Genomic DNA, 18,653 nt, shown 5'->3' with positions numbered 1-18,653 from the left:
CGTTAGCTCCTCTGCTGTATACGAATCAGAAGGCAAACCTGGGGAATTTATGCTTTTTTCTTCTTCAGTGCCTGAGGCTGTGGTTGGTCTGCCACCTTCTCTCTACCTTTCAGGGTCTTCTTGTGTTTGTCTTATGTGTTGTGTTCAAGGTTTATAGGTATATTGAGTTAAAATGAAGGGAAAAGTGCATCTGTCCTCCATTGTATCTGGAGGTAGAAGCCCGCATTCAGTGTTGAAGACTTTCCCCCTAAATATATAGTTCTGGGTTGATTTTTTTTCTTTTTTTTCAAAATTTTATTTATTTATTTGAGTGAGTGAGAGAAAGAGAGAGAAAGTATGAGCGGGGTGAAGGGCAGAGGGAGAAGCAGACTCCCTGCTGAGCAGGGAGCCCTATGCGATGCTCCATCCTGGGACTCTAGGATCATGACCTGAGCCAGAGGCAGGTGCTTAACCACCTGAGCCTCCCAGGTGCTCCTTGATGTGTTCTTCTTTGAGTATTTAAAAGAGGTTCTTGCATTGTTTCCTGTCTCATCGTTTCTGATGAGAAGTCAGGTCATTAGTATCATTATCCCTATGTGTATAATGTTTTGATTATTCTCTGGGTGCTTTCAGGATTTTCTTTTTATCTTTGGTTTTCAGCAGTCTGTGATGTGCCTAGGTGTGATTTTCTTTGTATTCTTCCTGCTTGGGGTTTGCAGAGCTTCTTAAAACTGTAAGTTGATTTTTTTCACCAAGTTTGTAAAAAGTCTGACCTTTATTTCTTTTTCTTTTCCTGTCCCATCTCTCTCTCCTCTGCAACTCCAATTACATGCATGTTAGTCCATTTGGTATTGTCCCACAGGTTACTGAGGCTCTGTTAATTTCTTTTTCAATAATTTAGTTTCTCACAATGGATAAATGATTCATTTATTTTCAACATCACTGACCATTTTTTCTGTTCTGTCCAATCTCTTGTTAAACCTATCCATTGACATTTTTATTGAGATAATTTTAATTCATAGTTGCAGAGTTTGTTAGGTTTACACTTTGCAGTTTTTATGTCTCTTTTATTATGCTGCTCTTTGTTATGACCAGCTTTTCCTATATGTTGTTGAACATGTTTCTGATAATGGCTTTTTAAAGTCTTTGTGCATCTTGTCCTTTTTTATTTGAATTTTTTTTTCTTCCTTAAAGGTCCCATTTTCTCATTTCTGGTTTTTCACATGTCTAGGAATTTTTATTGTATACTGCACATTTTAGGTGATAGGTTATAGATTCTGGATTCTATTACCTCATTCTGTTCAATGGCAGATTTTGTTCTGGGAGACTTTTATGATGGCTGGACTTAGACTCCAATCCACGTCACCCCAGCCATCGGCATCGGGAATCTCTGCTGGGTTCCTTCAGCAGTTCAGGTGTTGCTCTCCCTGAGCTGCTCAGAGTCCTTCTGTGAAGGTACGTGTTAAGGGTATAAGGAAAATTTGAGAGTTTAACCTGGGGGCTCCCTTCTCTGTGGCTCCCTCCTTTCAAGGTTTCCCCTCAGTTTCCAGACTCCCTAGTCCTGAGAACTTCATCTGTCTTCTCACATCAGAGCGACTGAAGCTTGTGTGAGGTCTGGTCCCAGTCTCCCCCTTTCCATGCACATGAGGAAATGTCCGTAGCTAAACACTTGTTTCGACACAAATCTTAGCCAGCGATGTCTTCTTTGAAGTGTCAAATGTCCTTCCAGTCCATCTGGCTTCTGGTTATTCACAAGTGATTTCCAGTAGTTAGGCTTTATATTTTATTCAGATTTTAGAAATCTTATTTTCAAAAATGTTACTTTGACACTATCTGTCTGCCATTGATTACCCAATAAATAAATTTGGAAGTTTTTTTTTTCTGCGTGAGAGTTGTTCTTAATTTTAAGGTATATTTTACATACAATATAAGTCAGCTCTTCTGAAGAAAGCTACAGCTGAATGTTGTGAGAAGTTTTACAGTCATGTATATAACTATCATCATAGTCAAGATACAGAATATTTCTTTCATCCCAAATTTCCTCTCATGACCCTTTTGGTTCTGTCCCCCCCTACCACTCTATTTCCTGGCAGTCACTGATCTGATCCTTTTCTAGACTGAAATACAAATGGAATCCTAGAGTATGAAATCTTTTCAGTCTGGCCTTTGAGGTTCATCCATTCACCACCTGAAAGATTGCTTCCTCTGTGTGGCTATCGTTTATAAAGCTGCTATGAACATTTATGCAACATGACACATATTTCCATGTTTCTTGTGGAAATAACTAGATCTGAAATTGCTGATTTCCTGGAAGGTATGTGTCTAACTTTGGAAGACAGTTTGACCGTTTCTTCAAAAGGGTTTGCATACTTTTCCATTTCTACCGGTAAGATGTGAGAGAGTTCCCTTTGTTCTCCATTTTTCTAGGACTGGTTATTGTCAGTGTTTGTAAATGTCAGCCATTCTGGTTGCTGTTTAATGATATTTCATTGTGGTTTTGGTTTTGTATTTCCTGATGAAATTGAACATCTTTGTGTACTTACTGGCCATTTTATATCTTCTGTGAGTTGTCTGCTCAAATCTTTTATGTCTACCACCCCCCCCCTTTTCCAATTGGTTTGTCTTTCATTACTATTAAGAGTTTTTAAAATGTTCTACATAGAGGGGCGCCTGGGTGGCTCAGTGGGTTAAAGCCTCTGCCTTCAGCTCAGGTCATGATCTCAGAGTCCTGGGATTGAGCCCCACATCGGGCTCTCTGCTCAGCAGGGAGCCTGCTTCTCCCTCTCTCTCTGTCTGCCTCTCTGCCCACTTGTGATCTCTCTCTGTCAAATAAATAAATAAAAAAAATCTTAAAAAAATGTTCTACATAGAAATCATTTTTCAGAGATGTATTTTTTAAGTATTTTGGCCTAGTTTGCATCTTACTTTCTTCTTTAGTGCTTTTCGATGAGCAGAGGGTTTAATTTTGATGAAGTATGTCATTTGTCAATTTTCAAATGTTTTAAGGATTATGCTTGGTATGTCTTACATGAAAGTATTATTGCATATTCCAAGGCTACCTTAAGACTATTTATTTATTTATTTATTTATTTATTTTTAAGATTTTATTTATTTATTTGACAGAGACAGAGAGAGAGGGAACACAAGCAGGGGCAGTAGGAGAGGGAGAAGCAGGCTCCCCGCTGAGCGGGGAGCCCAATGAGGGGCTTGATCCCAGGACCCTGGGATCATGACCTGAGCCGAAGGGAGACACACACTGACTGAGCCACTCAGGTGCCCCTGTTTATTCACTTTATAAATCACGTGTATGGTGGGAGAATACAAGATGAAAGGTTCAAGGTTCTTTGTTTTCCCTGTGGATATTCAGTTCCAGCATCATTCTAGAAGTCGGTTGCTGGGGCAGGGACCTGGGATCGAGCCTCGCATGGGGTTCGCTACTCAGCGGGAAGCCTGCTTCTCCCTCTCCCACTCCCCCTGCTTGTGTTCCCTGTCTTGCTGTCTCTCTCTGTCAAATGAATAAATAAATTCTTAAAAAAAAAAAAAAAAGACTTGTTCCCCTGAATTATCTTGACTCCTGGTCAAAAATAAATCATATAAAAGATATTTTTCAAAATCATGAGTTCATACTGATATTTTTCAATTGAATTCAGTAGTTCTTTATTTTTTAAAAAATTTTTATTGCCTATCCAATCTATAATTGTATCTTTTCTTTTAAATAATTTTTCCTCTAATTGAAAAAGTTACCAAGAGAAAAAGGAAAATTATTGTTTGTTTTGTGCATCAATTTAAAAGAAATTCAGATGGGGTGCCTGGCTGACTCAGTTGGAGCAGCATGTGACTCTTGATTTGGGGTCATGGGTTGAGCTTATAGATTTCTAAAAATTAAGAGGGTTGCCTGGGTGGCTCAGTTGGTTAAGCATCTGCTGTCTGCTCAGGTCATTGTTCCTGGGATCTTGGGATCAGTCCTATGTCCGGCTCCCTGCTCAGTGAGGGGGGCATCTACTTTTCTCTTTTCCTCTGCTGTTCCCTGCTTGTTCTCTCTCTTTAAAAAATAATAAAAATAAAAATAAATTAAAAAGTAAATAAATCCAAATAAACACCCAAAGCTAGTAGATCAGTACTTAGATTTAATATTTTCATTGCTTTTTAGCCATCATCCTTTGAGCCCATGAGTGGCATACAACATATTTGAGTTATTTGCTATGATTATATAAATACTCTAGATATAATTCAGCTAATACAAGCATTTTAGTTTATGTTAAGATTTTTACTGCCATTTCTTATGTGATAATAATGTTTGCCAAAGTGCTTACCTGCTGAGTAGCATTTTGTTCGTGGACAGTAATAGAAAACTATTCTGCCACTTCTCTGTGAGACAGGTGGGAAACAGTTTCCTCTCCAAAGTCAGGTATGAAAGTTTTATTCATCCAGAATCTGGTTCACTTGTATTGACTGTGTGGATACATTTACTAGTTCTTTATAAATATAATTTCTATTTGGATGACCTAATTCTATTAGTGTACTGTTTGTAAGAATAGACATTCTTTTTTTTTTTTTTTAAATCATTTATTTATTTATTTAACAGAGGAGATCACAAGTAGAGAGGCCGGCAGGGAGAGAGAGGGGGAAGCAGGCTCCCCACCGAGCAGAGAGCCTGATGCGGGGCTCGATCCCAGGACCCTGGGATCATGACCTGAGCCGAAGGCAGAGGCTTTAACCCACTCAGCCACCCAGGCGTCCCAAGAATAGACATTCTTACACTGCCGTTGGACTCTTTTATGAAGATGGGCATCCTTCTTGTGAAGGTTTTAAATTTGGGCTGGGGCACCTGGGTTGCTCAGTCAGTTGAGTTGCGGATTCCTGATTGTGGCTCAGGTCACGATGTCAGCTGACTGAGGTCCTGGGATTGAGCCCCACACTGGCCTTTGTGCTCAGCAGGGAGTCTTCCCGAGTTTTCTCTCAACCCCTCCCCCATAAGTGTACCCTCTCTCTCTCTCAAATAAATAAATCTTCAGAAAAGATAAGTGTGGGCTAAATCTACTAATTGACATCAAAATTTGGACCAAAGAGCATGCAAATATAGCTGTTCTTATGTTTTTAAAAGATATGATTTAAATGTATCCAATTAACTGTGATCATTATGTTTATGTTTGCCTATACTAACAAAAACTTTTAAATTCTTTTAGACGTTTTAAACTCTTTTCTATAACATACAGTGTTGGCTTACTAACCCTAGTATCATGTTAAACAAACATGTTTAAATTAAAATGTTTTGGTTTTCAAATATCCTAATTTTCAAGCCGTCATTGTTACAAAGTGATTGATAATGTATAGTACTTCGTTTTGTGCTCTTAGTAATAACCAAATAATAGATGGTTTTATGTGGTAGTTGTGTGTATCCTTTTCTTTCTTCCTTTCTTTTTTTTTCTTTTTTTTGGGTGGCGTGCCTAAGGACAAATATCTTAGAATTAGATTTACAGTGCATTCATTCATATTATTCGCGCAGCTAATATCTTAATATACTACAGGTTACTGGAGAAGAATAAGAAATTTTAATCCATCGAATGAAAACACGTGAGATAGAGTAGTAATATTTGCATAGAGTTTCATGTGAGAAATAAAAGGGCAGATACTATCCCTTACAAGTTTAGTTTTCACCTAAAATTCTCTAATTTTCTAAAAAAACTTCTTTTTTTTTTTTTTAAGATATTTATTTGACAGATCACAAGTAGTCAGAGAGGCAGGCAGAGAGAGAGAGAGGAGGAAGCAGGCTCCCCGCTGAGCAGAGAGCCTGATGCGGGGCTCGATCCCAGGACCCTGAGACCATGACCTGAGCCGAAGGCAGAGGCTTTAACCCACTGAGCCACCCAGGCGCCCCTTCTAAAAAAAACTTCTTATTGAAGTATGGTACATACACAGCAAAATGTATTTATTATAGGTGTACATTTCTATGAACACCCCTAAGTAAGATCAATGCACATAAACTGTGATTAGCTCAGTAATAGCATCCCAGGAATTCTGTTCCTTTCGGTCACTGCTTTTAACTCCCTAGAGGCAAGTGTTGACATTACATCATAAATTAGTCTTGTCTGTTTTTGTACTTTATGTACTTTTATGTATTGGACTTTTACAGTAAGTACTGTTCTCTTTTTCCACATGCCATTATGTTGGTGAAATTCTCCAAATGGCTCATTGTCATTGTCATTCATTTATTCTGTTTGAGCATAGTATTCTGTTGTCGGAATACTGTCATTTATCCATTTTACTGTTGGGCATTGGGGCTTTTCAGTTTGAAAGTATTATGAATTGTGTTTTATGAACATTCTAGTGTATTTCTTTCGGTAGTCACTGAGGATTAATATTTTATGAAATTCAAATCCCAAACTGGCTACCTTCTTTGTTTATAACCTAAGTGAGAGTGAGGATGTAAGTGAAATAAACTATTCAGTGTGTTAATGGAATTTGCATTAATTGCCCATATCTAACTAATTATGAACTCCTCTAGTTCAATTCCTCTTTCACTTCTTGGCTTTGTAAGGGTGAACAAGGAATTCGATCTCTCTGTGCCTCATTAGTAAAGTGAACAGTAATGGTATCCACCAAAAATGGTGGTTTGTTAGACTTGAATAAGGTCGTGCTTGTAAGGTGTTTGGCCTGGCTGCTGGGAAATAATGTTCACTAAGTCCTGAATATTAAATATGTTTTATTGGCCCATGTTGTGTCTTCCCTAAATTATGTGCTTCTACAAAGTGTCCTTGTCTATTTTTAAGTTATACTCATTTTTATAATGTATACACTTTGCTTTTATATATTCAGGATACTAGACATTTGTAATTCAAATTGCAGGTTATTTAAAAAAATTTTTTTGTCACTTGATTTTCTCTGAGATATGTATGGTTTTTCACCATATAAAGTTTAAAAGTTTTATATAGTCATATTTATTAATCTTTTTATTTATGGTTATGTTAAAGCTTGTAGCTAGTATAGTTATTTGTTGAAGATTCTGATTTATGTACTTTGTCATCAACAAGAATTTACTATTTCCTTGACACAATTGATAGAGGGCACATTTGTGTACTCAGAATGCTGGACTCAGAAATGCTTGTGTTAGGAGAGCTTCTCTTGGGTTTTGCTGCTTCATTACTAGGATGGAGTTTAAAATATTTGCCCTATTTACTTAATAGTTTTGAGTAAAGAAGACACTGTGTAATGTAAGTATAATAGAAAAATCTTAAAAATACGAATAGTGATTTAGCAGAGAACAAACTGCCGTGTGAAATGTGCTAAGTGTGAGCTATTGCTGTATAAGAAGTTACCACAGATTTATTGGCTTAAAGCAGCCCCATTTATGAGGTCATACTTCTGTAGGTCAGAGGTTTGGGCAGGCTCAGCTGTGCTCTGTGTTTAGGGTCTTAAAGATGTCTACCAGCCTATGTGCTTATCCAAAGGCTCTGGGGAAGAATCCTCTTCTGATCCCATTTAGGTGAGGGTAGAATTCCATTCTGTGCAGTTGTAGTACTGAGGGCACCATTTCCTTATTGGCCGTCTGCCAGTTGGCCAGTCTTACTTGAGGTTGCTGTCAGCTCCTAGAGGTGACTCCTGGACCTTGCGTGGGGCTCCTTTTGTCTTAAAAGATAGCGATGATGTATTGAATCCTCCCCTTGCTTTGAATTTCTCTGACTTTCCTTTCTCCTACCAGCTGGAGAAAACTGTGCTTTTAAAGGAATTGTGCAGTTTGAATAGACTAATCTCCCTTGATTAATCCAGCATCAGGTGAATAGCAGCCTTAATCACATCTGCAAAAATCCATTTGCCATGTGATATAGTATAATCTCTGGCATGATATTTCATCATATATATATATTTTTTACAAGTCTCTGGATTAGGGGTGGGACATGTTAGGGGGTAGAAGTGGGGAGTGCAGATGTTTTAGGAGTCTGCCTACCACAGTCCCACATTGAGGAGGCCGGACCTGATCCAGAGCTATCGGGGACTCCCTTAGAAAGACCACTGTGTCGAAGAGGTTACTGCCTATGTTCTCGAGGATTTTGGTGTATTCCTGCCTCACGTTGAGGTCTTTTCATCCATTTAGAGTTTATCTTTGTGTATGGTGTAAGAGAGTGGTCGAGTTTCATTCTCCTATACATAGCTGTCCAATTTTCCCAGCACTGTTTATTGAAGAGACTGTCTTTTTTCCATTGGCTGTTTTTTCCTACTTTGTCAAAAATTAGTTGACCATAGAGTTGAGGGTCCATATCTGGGCTCTCTGTTCTGTTCTATTGGTCTTTGTGCCTCTTTGTGCAGGTACCACGTTGTCTTGGTGATCACAGCTATTTAATAGAGCTTGAAGTCAGGCAACGTGATGCCCCCAGCTTTGTCTTTCTTTTTCACCATTTCCTTGGCAATTCGGGGTCTTTTCTGGTTCCATACAAATTTTCGGATTGTTTGTTCCAGCTCTTTGAAAAATGTTCGTGGTATTTTGAAAGGGATTGCACTGGATGTGTAGATTGCTCTGGGCAGCAGAGACATTTTCACAATGTTTATTCTTCCAATCCATGAGCATGAAATGTTTTCCCATCTTTTTGTGTCTTCTTCAGTTTCTTTCATGAGTGTTCTGTAGTTTCTAGAGTACAGATCCTTGGTTTATTCCAAGGTTATTTTACGGTTTTTGGTGCTATTGCAAATGGAATCGATTCCCTAATTTCTCTTTTTACAGTTACATTGTTAGTGTACAGAAAAGCAACTGATTTCTGTGCATTGATTTTATATCCTGCCACATTACTGAATTACTGTATAGGTTCTAGTAATTGGCCACAGCAACTTTTTTCAAGACACGTGTCCAAAGGCAAGGGGAACAAAAGCAAAAATGAACTTTTGGGATTTCATCAAGATTAAAAGCTTCTATATAGCAAAGGAAACAGTCAACAAAACATAGAGTCAGCCCAAGGAGTGGGAGAAGATGTTTGCAAATGACACTACAGATAAAGGGCTGGTATCCAAGATCTACAAGAACTTCTCAAGCTCAACACCCCAAAAAGAGATAATCAAGTCAAAAAATGGGCAGAGGACATGAACAGACACTTGTCCAAAGAAGACATACAAATGGTTAACAGACACATGAAAAAATGTTCAACATCATTAGCCACCAGGGAAATTCAAATCAATACCACATTGAGATACCACCTTACAGTTGTTGGAATGGCTAAAATTAACAAGGCAGGAAACAACAAATGTTGGAGAGGATGTAGAGAAAGGGGAACCCTCTTACATTGTTGGTGGGAATGCAAGCTGGTGCAGCCACTTTGGAAAACATTGTGGAGGTTCCTCAAAAAGTTGAAAATAGAGCCACCCTATGACCCAGCAGGTGAACTACTGGGTATTTACCCCAAAGATACAGATGTAGTGAAAAGAAGGGGCACATGCACCCCAATGTTCATAGCAGCAACGTCTGCAATCACCAAACTGTGGAAGGAGCTGAGAAGATGTCCTTTAACAGATGAATGGATAAAGAAGATGTGGTCCATATATACAATGGAATATTACTCAGCCATCAGAAAGGATGAATACCCACCATTTGCATTGACGTGGATGGAACTGGAGGGGATTATGCTAAGTGAAATACGTCAGTCAGAGAAAGACAATTATCATGTGGTTTCACTTATATGAGGAACATAAGAAATAGTGTGGAGGACATTCGGAGAAGGAAGGGAAAAATGAAAGGAGGGAATCGGAGGGGGAGTTGAATCCTGAGAGACTCTGGACTCTGGGAAACAAACTGAGGGTTTCATGGGGGAGGGGGGTGGTGAGATGGGTTGGCCTGGTGATGGGTATTAAGGAGGGCACAGATTGCATGGAGCACTGGGTGTTAGACGCAGACAATGAGTCATGGAACATTACATCAAAAACTAACAATGTACTGTATGGTGACTAACATAAGAAAAAAAATAAAAATTAAAAAAATTGTAAAACAGAAAAAAAGACCATTGTGACAGCAGTGAGGAAGATGTGTCAGAAAGGGAAGATACTGGCAGGAGGAAAAAATCTCATTCATAGAACTGCCCATTTTGATTTTGTAATGTTATTTAATGTTGTTATTATTTTTTTTTTAGCAGATGTTTCAGTCAGAAATGGATGTTTGTTAGTGGACAAACCAAAATAATTAACTGGGCCAGAATGGCAGCAGCAAATCACTCATCAAGATATTCATGATTTTAAGCCAATTTATATATAAGATGTTTCGGTAGATTGAGTTTTATTTCAGTCAGTTTTATTTTAAGCATATTTTTTCTAAAGCAAGCACTGATTCTTTTGATAGACTTTAACACCTGAATCTTATGAATAACATCTTCCTAAACACAGTATTAGGGTGGGTTTACTTCCTGAGATGTCTCATCTCATGCAGTATATATTGGTTCTTACTTGCTTCAGTTTTTAAATCTAGCTTCATTTATTTTTATCCTTTGGTCTTGAGTTTTGCATTTTTCAAGCTGTATTTTTTTCATAACCAAATTTGCCACATCTCAAAGATTTTTGTCATGTTTCTTATTCAATCATTTCAAAAATAATAAATGTTTTTTCTTTTGATTTAAAAGAAATCTGCCTTAGATGTGATTTTTCAGTTTTTCTGGTGGATAGATTTTGAGTTTATATCGTAAATTCGTAATTGTTAATGTACTAGGTTTAGGAAATACCTGCTTTTTAGAATATGGCCTAGGAAATACTTGATTTTTTGAATTTGTGGACTTTTTTATGGTCATATGTATAGTGAATTAAAAATAGTTCTAAAAAGTAAAAAAAAGAAAAAGAATTCTGTGTACATTTTATAGGATATATATTCTTTGGTGTTGAATGATGGAAATCTGTGTATCTATGTGTAAGTTTGAATCAACTTGATCATTGTTAATTAAATTCTTTATTTTATATCTATGTCTTGATTTATGAGAGACGTATTAAGGTCTGATTTATTCATGTACATATTTCTACTCAATTTTACTTTTATATGTCAAGGAAATTCATTCTAGGTATGTAAACTTCAGTGACTGTTTCTTGTTTTGTTGGAATTCTTAACATAAGACTTTTTTTTAATGTGAACTTTATCTTTGCCCTATTTATTGCTTTTTGGTTTGGATCCAATTTTCTTTGCCATAGCTGCTTTCTTTTTGATAGCATTTGTTTGTGCTTTTCCCTTCTGCTTTTATTTTTGAATTTGTTGTGTCACTGTGCCTCATGCACATATATGTACATATACATAAAACATATATACATTACATGTACATTTTATTTGTTTATGATTATTTATGCTTATAATTAAAATGGCTGTATATATGTTGCGTGTGTGTGTGTGTGTGTACATGTACAAAGTATATTTTGCACATTTTGAAAGTTACTATTTTTTTAAATAGGGAATTTAGCCCATTTATGTTTAATATCCATGGACTTGAATGTAAACTTAGTAGGTATTAAAATTTTAGTTTCACACAATTTTTTTGTTGACCTTGGAAGATACAGCTTTTTTTGTTTTTTGCATTGAATATTGCTAATGAGAAGGAATGACGATTCTCCTTTCTTTGTAGCTGGCCTGTTTTCTCTTTCACGAGGCTACTGGAATTTTTCCTTTTCTTTGCTACCTTGAAATTTTGCCAGTGTTTCTAGGTGTGAGACGTTTTAATCTGAAGTGGGTTATTTTCTGATTAGGGAGGTAATATGGCAGATATTAAGAGTAGGTGCTTTTGTAGTGATACAGAGATCAGTAAAAGAGAGAAAGACTCTTCTGGCTCCCCCACCTGTTCAATGAAATTATGGTTAGTGCATGTTAGCTCTTAATAGATATTTTCATAATTTTTTAAGAATAATTTCTCTGGGGAGAGTGTGGTTGGTTTATGGATATTGGGGAAGGTATGTGCTATGGTGAGTGCTGTGAAGTTTGTAAACCTGGCGATTCACAGACCTGTACCCCTGGGGCTAATAATACATTATATGTTAATAAAAAAAAAAGAATAATTTCTCTGGGGGCACCTGGATGGCTTAGTGGTTTAAGCCTCTGCCTTTAGCTCAGGTCATCATCTCAGGGTCCTGGGATTGAGCCCCGCATCAGGCTCTCTGCTCGGCAGGGAGCCTGCTTCCCCCCTCTGTCTGCCTGCCTCTCTGCCTACTTGTGATCTGTCAAATAAATAAAATCTGTAAAAAAAAAAAAAAAAAAAGAACAATTTCTCTGGTTATAATTCTTCTATTTTCTCTCCTTCTGGTACTCTTGCTTAAAGAGACACTGCATTTTGTGGATCAGTTTTCCATGTCAATTTTACTTGTTTTTCTTACTTTCTGTCCTTATTCTTTATTCTGCATTCTGGGAGAATCCCAGCTAACTGATAAGAAAAGTTTGGGAAAGGCTAAAAAGTATATGGAAAACCTATAATAATATTTGACTTAGAGCCCTTAGCCCATTGCCATAGTTGATACGGAATAAATACTTCATAATTAATTGGACAAACTTAGGAATATCCTCAAGCTTATTGTTACTATTTCATAACTCGTCTTTAACCTTAATCTCTGAAATTTCGTGGATTCTGCTGTGTTTTGTATTGCAGATTTATTTTGAGAGAGCCTTCCTTATTTTAGTCTAGTGAAATAAAAGTTTTGGAAGTTCCTCAAACTCATTCTTAATAGTAGTTGGCAGTGTGAACTCTGACAGTTCTTTCTCAGATGTGCTCTTGGACAATTGCCAAAAGATACTATAACACTTTTCTTTTTTTCCCTCTACCTCTCCTCTTTTTCTTTTTTTAATAATTCAATAAAGTAGAAAAATAAAATGCTATTTAGGAGTTTTAAATACTGATTCAAATAAATTGTTTAGTTGGTAAACCATTTAAAAGCTGTTTACTTTACCTCCCTCTCCCTAAATGTTAATTAGCTTTGTAATTGTTGCTTAGTTTATAATTTGTTTCATTTCTAATAGGTGTTGTGCAAGAATGCTGATGTTCAAGAAGCTCCCTGTGGAAATTTATTCTTTCATAATTTCGACAATTTTACAAATGGTTTTATTTGGTTCAGAAAGATCTATTCTAGCCTATATATAAAGTATATATTTTCTTTGAATGCCAAATGTCTTTCATTAGCTCTGTAATTATAACAGATGGGCTTGAAACGTTCACTTAAATGCAGTTAGTATTTTATTTCCTTTCTTTTATTCCCTGTATCTTTATATGTTATTGTAAATTAGTATGTTGGATACATTCCAGGACTTCTCATAGTAGTTTAGCTAATGTCACATAATATTTTCCATTGCAAATGTGATTAAGAGAACATGTTGATGTTTCTAAAATGATACAGACATTGGGAAAAGGATCAATTTAAATTATTTTGTTTCCTTATTATGCACTTAAATAAAAGTCATTATATTTTATTTGCCAAAGTTATTTTTAGTGCAAAAGCCTGTACAACTTGCCATATGCTAAAAAAAATGGAGATTTTAACAGTTTAGCTGAAATTATTTTGTTATGCTAATGAGTTAATATAAAACCTTTTTAGCCATCAGTTGGACATATAAGTGCTCTTTCCTCCCTCAGCATTTTCTTGGTCTTTCCAGTATGATTCAAGGGTACTCAGACTACTTCAATGTTATACATGTTGTTTATCCTGAGTCGTGTCAATATACTAAACATATTTAGAGACCCTGAGAGATCATAACATAAAATAAATTTGGAGAAAGCTGGTTATTATACTTTATTAAGGCTTGCTTCCTTTTCTTTTGTCTTTTTAATGATGTAGCACCTGTAAGTACAAAAAGAGAAGGGAAGTGTTTATTAAGTCTTCAAACTTGTGGACATCATAGACAACAGAAATGCAACAGGTATAACTAGTGTTCATGAGTCACCTAGAAGCTGCAGTGGTCTCTTGACAGTTCTGGAAATGTGTAGAAGACTCATCAGGCGATATCAAACTTTCTTAAATTGGTTCAGTGCCATGGACTGATGGTTACAAGGAAGAATTTGATGGCCTCTTACATAAAATGCTAGAATGAATTTTAATTTAAAAACTGTTGTATTCTCGGATAGACTAGCAGAATACAGAAAAAGTATGTTAGCATATGAAGATCATCTTGGGGTGCCGCGGTGGCTCAGTCCGTTAAGCATCCGACTCTGGCTCGGGTCATGATCTCAGGGTCCTGGGATTGAGTTCCACATCAGCTCTCTGCTCAGTGGGGAGTCTGCTTCTTCCTCTCCCTCTTCTTCTCTGTGCAACCCCTCCCCCACCCATGCGTGCTCTCTCTCTCTCTCCTAATAAATGAATAAAATCTTTAAAAAAAGATCTTCTTGGTAATGTTAGCGACTTTCTTTCAGGAGGGCCGGTTTTATCACAAATTGTTCCATTTGGCTTCCGGTGTTTCGATTATGCTTTCATGAACCACACTTAACAGTGAGAGTATGAACAGTGAAGTCCATTTAGTACATATAAATATGAACACCTGTTTATTAGGGCTTCTGTGCCAAGCAGCATTCACAGTGCTACAGATACAAAGATAGCAAAATATGTGCCTCTCCTCAAGGATCCAGGACTGGGATGAAAAGACAAGTAAATAATTCTCATGCAATGGCATGAGTGCTCAAACAGAAGCCTGTACAAGATAGACAGCTAGGCATCTGCAGAAGAGAGATTTTATACTGTATGATGCAGGCTACCCAGCAAAAGACCCCCAAAGAAAATGATACTCAGAGCTTGAAGGAGAGTGTATGAATCATTCTTGGGGAAAGCTGAGTATATGCATGTCGCATTGTAGGCAATTTGTACTGACTCTTTACACCTTAGTTGCCGTGCACTTCCCCTGTGGTTGTGTTGGCGCTGCTTTTTACTGCTTTTACCACGAGCAAGAGAATAGAGGCACGTTGAAATAGGGAAAGGAGATACTCCGAGGATTTAACATTTCTTTCCATTCCCAGTTTTTATTAAGAAACTTGAAACTAATTGTTACAGGGATGTGTGTAGATCTGTAGGTATACTGGAATCCTATGATTGTCCCTTACTAACTTACTCTGTGATGGCGTGTTTTATTTCATACTGATATTTAGGTAGGGTGAAAACAGTAAGAAGTTTCGTAAATAGTAGAGATACATTTTATTAGTTTTTGGTGGGATTTAAAATGTGTTGAAATACCCCACAACTAGACACCTGCCTTTTCAATCATATTACTCGTTTAAAACATTTTTACTTGTTTTTGACACAAGTCAGTAAAAAAAAGTGAAATGCTCACTTTCTAAACTCGAATGGATGAACCTGTATTATACCAAGCACTCAGCTGAGTACTTTAGATTTTATCATTTTTAATGGATCCTTTATTCAGTATTATGGAGGTTTAAATTGTTCTACTAATAGCATACAGAAGATTTTTTTTTTATACCTTCCTAGCTCCACATTTGAGCGCTCCTTTTCCAGGTTTTAAAAAGAGATTTCTTTCCCGTTTGCCCCCTTTCAGCGATGTGCATTTTGTAAGCACCTTGGAGCCACTATCAAATGCTGTGAAGAGAAATGCACCCAGACGTACCATTATCCTTGTGCTGCGGGCGCCGGGACCTTTCAGGACTTTCGGAACTTCTTCCTTCTGTGTCCAGAGCACATTGACCAAGCTCCTGAGAGATGTAAGTTTATTGTAGATCTACTTTTTAAACATTTATCAGTGTACTTACTTCAAATGACTAATGTTGTAATTTCCCTAAATATTATTTTGCTTGTATTAAAAAGTAGTATTATATAACCTTGGTAATCTAAGGGGTCTTTGCCAGAGATCCTTGGGGGAGTCTGTTATCACCAGTATCATCGAAGTTAAATACCAAAGGTATTTCCTCAAAATTTCAAAGTTAGTTTGCATGTTTTACATTCTTACTAAAATTTTTCCTAAACCACTGTAGAAAGAAATACTGAGTATAAAGTATTTTAATATATACTGTAAAGTCATTTAAAAAGTCAAATGGTATTCAGTGTCTTCTACACAAAAAAACCACCCACTTAGAGAATTAGATGATGATTCACTCAAGTGTTATTTCAGGATGTACATTAATAGGATCAGCAAACACTTTAGAAATTCGTGGTAATTGTATAGCCCTGATAGTCATAATAGAAATCTCTGTTAATGTTTCTTCTTGATTTATCTGTCTTGGTTACCTGTAATCCTCAGTTGTGCTTTTTTCCTTTCTTTTCCAAACACTATTTTATAATTACATGAAAATATTTAAATGTTTGAAATTTGTTACACAGAAAATTATAATTCTTTCCCATCTTTATTGTTAAACAGAGATCTTGCTTTTTTCTTAGTATATGGATTTCCAATGAGCATGTATGCTTTGGGATTTTCCCCCCTAGTAAATTGAATTTCCAGACTCATTGTGAAATCTCTGCGATTCTTTATTCAGTCTTTTTTTGTGTAACCTGTTAGTTACATTAGTGTTAGCTTTTATCTGTGTCTTAGCAATATTGATGAAAGCTTTTTAAAAAAATCTTTTCCAGCTCTGTGAAACATAAATATAGCTACCTCAGACTTAAATAGCCTCAAATACAGTTAGATTGTATAATCTCAGTATCATAATTTCATCTTCAGTTAAAATTATTTTTGTTTACATGTATAATCATGTCCTTAATCACTACACAGACAGAAATTATAGGTAGGGCAAACTAAAATGTCAGATTGTATTTGGGCGAATAAGGGATTTAAAGTTTAAAATATGTTTGTGATTACATAGTTAAATCTGGGAGAAAAAACACTGATGCACAGCAGCTGTCATGGGTGTCATTTAAGGCCTCAGGTAGTGAATCACTTCACACAGGTGCACCAACTGCGATGTCGGTCATCAGATTATATTCTGGGTGGTATAATGCACTTTGCCAATCAAACAAAACAACTGTATTTGTGTTCAAGAATCTGAATTTTATTCAGTGTTTTGTACTTAGTCATACTTCAGACCTCAGTAAACAACATATAAGGTTTTCTGTGACCACATTTCTAACATTAGATGTTTTGTTGGTTAATGGCCATCCTTCTTTCTACTGAAGACTGTGCTCTAATAGGGTACACCTCATTTAATGTTAGAGACCATAATAAACATCGTGTAAAGTAATGAAGTGTAAGGACGGAGGGGAGATGAGCTACTGTCACTCGCCATCCACACAGTGAGAGCTCTGTGCTGCCACACACAGCTCAGAGATACACTGAAACTATTGGCACTGTGCCGTGTTCCAAAATAGATTTATGGAGACTCATAAAATATGTGAATCGCAGGATTAAACTGTAAATACACAGGAAATTTGGTCATGGGAAAATAAGGATAGTATAAGTATGAAGATAATAGTGACACTGGCATTTTGGAAAATAAATTTTTGGCTCCAGAGCTCTCCAGCAATCAACACAAAGAAGGGAATATGAACAGTGACCTGATTCATAGTAATGTCAGAAGATTCGACTTGATACTGGGACCGTATGTACATTATACAGTGTAGCAAAACAAATCCCACAGGGCAATTTCTTATATGAAACCAAAGCCCAGTTAAGTAAATTCTATTCCTTGAGGATCTTAACCAGTGCAGTCTCTAAGCACAGCTTTCTGACCGTCTGTCTTAATCCAAGGGTGTAGAGAATATTGTAGGTAGAATGTATTGTAGTAATTTACAAGATTATGCAATAGTCTTCATAAAATCTTTCATAAGTATTTTTAGCTATCCTAATTGTGTGTCATAGCACAAGGTACTTATTATTTTTAAAAATTGGGGCTTAAACACCAGTGTTACTATGAGGGTTAAATAATAATGGAAACCATGTAGCATTTGACTTTGTAAATATGACTTGCTTTACAAAGTGGCAGCTATTCCAGCTCTTTTATCTAAGACTCAATGTGTCTGTATACACTGAACGTAATACTTTATGCTGCTGGCTAAGCATAGAGCAATATGCTTGATAGTTAGCTGGGCTAAGTGTTGGATTGACATCTTTTTATGGAAGTTGAAGAGGAAAATGGACCTCGTTAGAAACCCCAGCAAGGAGAGAACCTATGGGCAAGGCCAAGATTTTCATCAGAAGACAATTTTCGGGTGCTTTGTCATAGGTCAGTGCTGGTCCTGGCTTCATCAGTATTTTCATGATGACGTGGGATGCACTAACCTTGTCTAGGGATTGTACACTAACTGCCATCCCGGAGACATGGCCACATCCACTTACTGAGCAGTATTTTCCCTCTCAGGGAAAGCCAAATGGCAAGGAGCCAATCACGCAAGATCAGAGGGAAGAACATTTCAGAAAGAATGAACAGCTGCTCTCCAGGTCTGGAGGAGTGGGCCTGGCAGGATTGTGAAATGACAGCTCGTCACTGTGCCTGGAATATAGTGTCTCCTAGGTGGGCAGAAGAGACAGCATCCGAGCGAACAAAGACTAGAGCACCTAGGTCTTGTGAACGAGATACTCTGTCTGCAGGGAGGAGTTTTTGAAGGCTGGAACGTGGGAGTGCCGGATGTCCTCATTCCCTCCTTGTCCCCAGTGCATTGACTTTCATCACTCGACTTTAACTTCTCTCGCTTCATTTTCGTGGTCGTCTTTGTATCTCTTGATACTGAGTCCAGCTATTTTTCTCTTACCCTAAATCCTGTCGGTCTCTGAGCTTCTTCCCTACCTGCCTGCTCTGTGGGCCAGCCTCTCCGGA

General features: G+C 37.1%; 1 protein-coding gene across 10 annotated transcripts in view; it reads left to right on the top strand.

Moving 5' to 3' along the window:
* KMT2C (lysine methyltransferase 2C) overlaps positions 1-18,653 on the top strand; it is a 273,727-nt gene that overhangs the window by 134,293 nt on the left and 120,781 nt on the right. For all 10 annotated transcript variants that reach the window (XM_080818342.1, XM_080818343.1, XM_080818351.1 and 7 more), the window contains one exon: positions 15,446-15,608. In XM_080818342.1, coding sequence (XP_080674468.1) covers positions 15,446-15,608 — 163 coding nt within the window. The remainder of the gene's footprint in view (positions 1-15,445; positions 15,609-18,653) is intronic.

Source organism: Martes martes, assembly GCF_963455335.1.
Source record: "Martes martes genome assembly, chromosome: 11".
NCBI lineage: Eukaryota > Metazoa > Chordata > Mammalia > Carnivora > Mustelidae > Martes > Martes martes.
The sequence above is the reverse complement of the archived record's forward strand: the minus strand, read 5'-3'. Positions and strand labels throughout refer to the sequence as shown.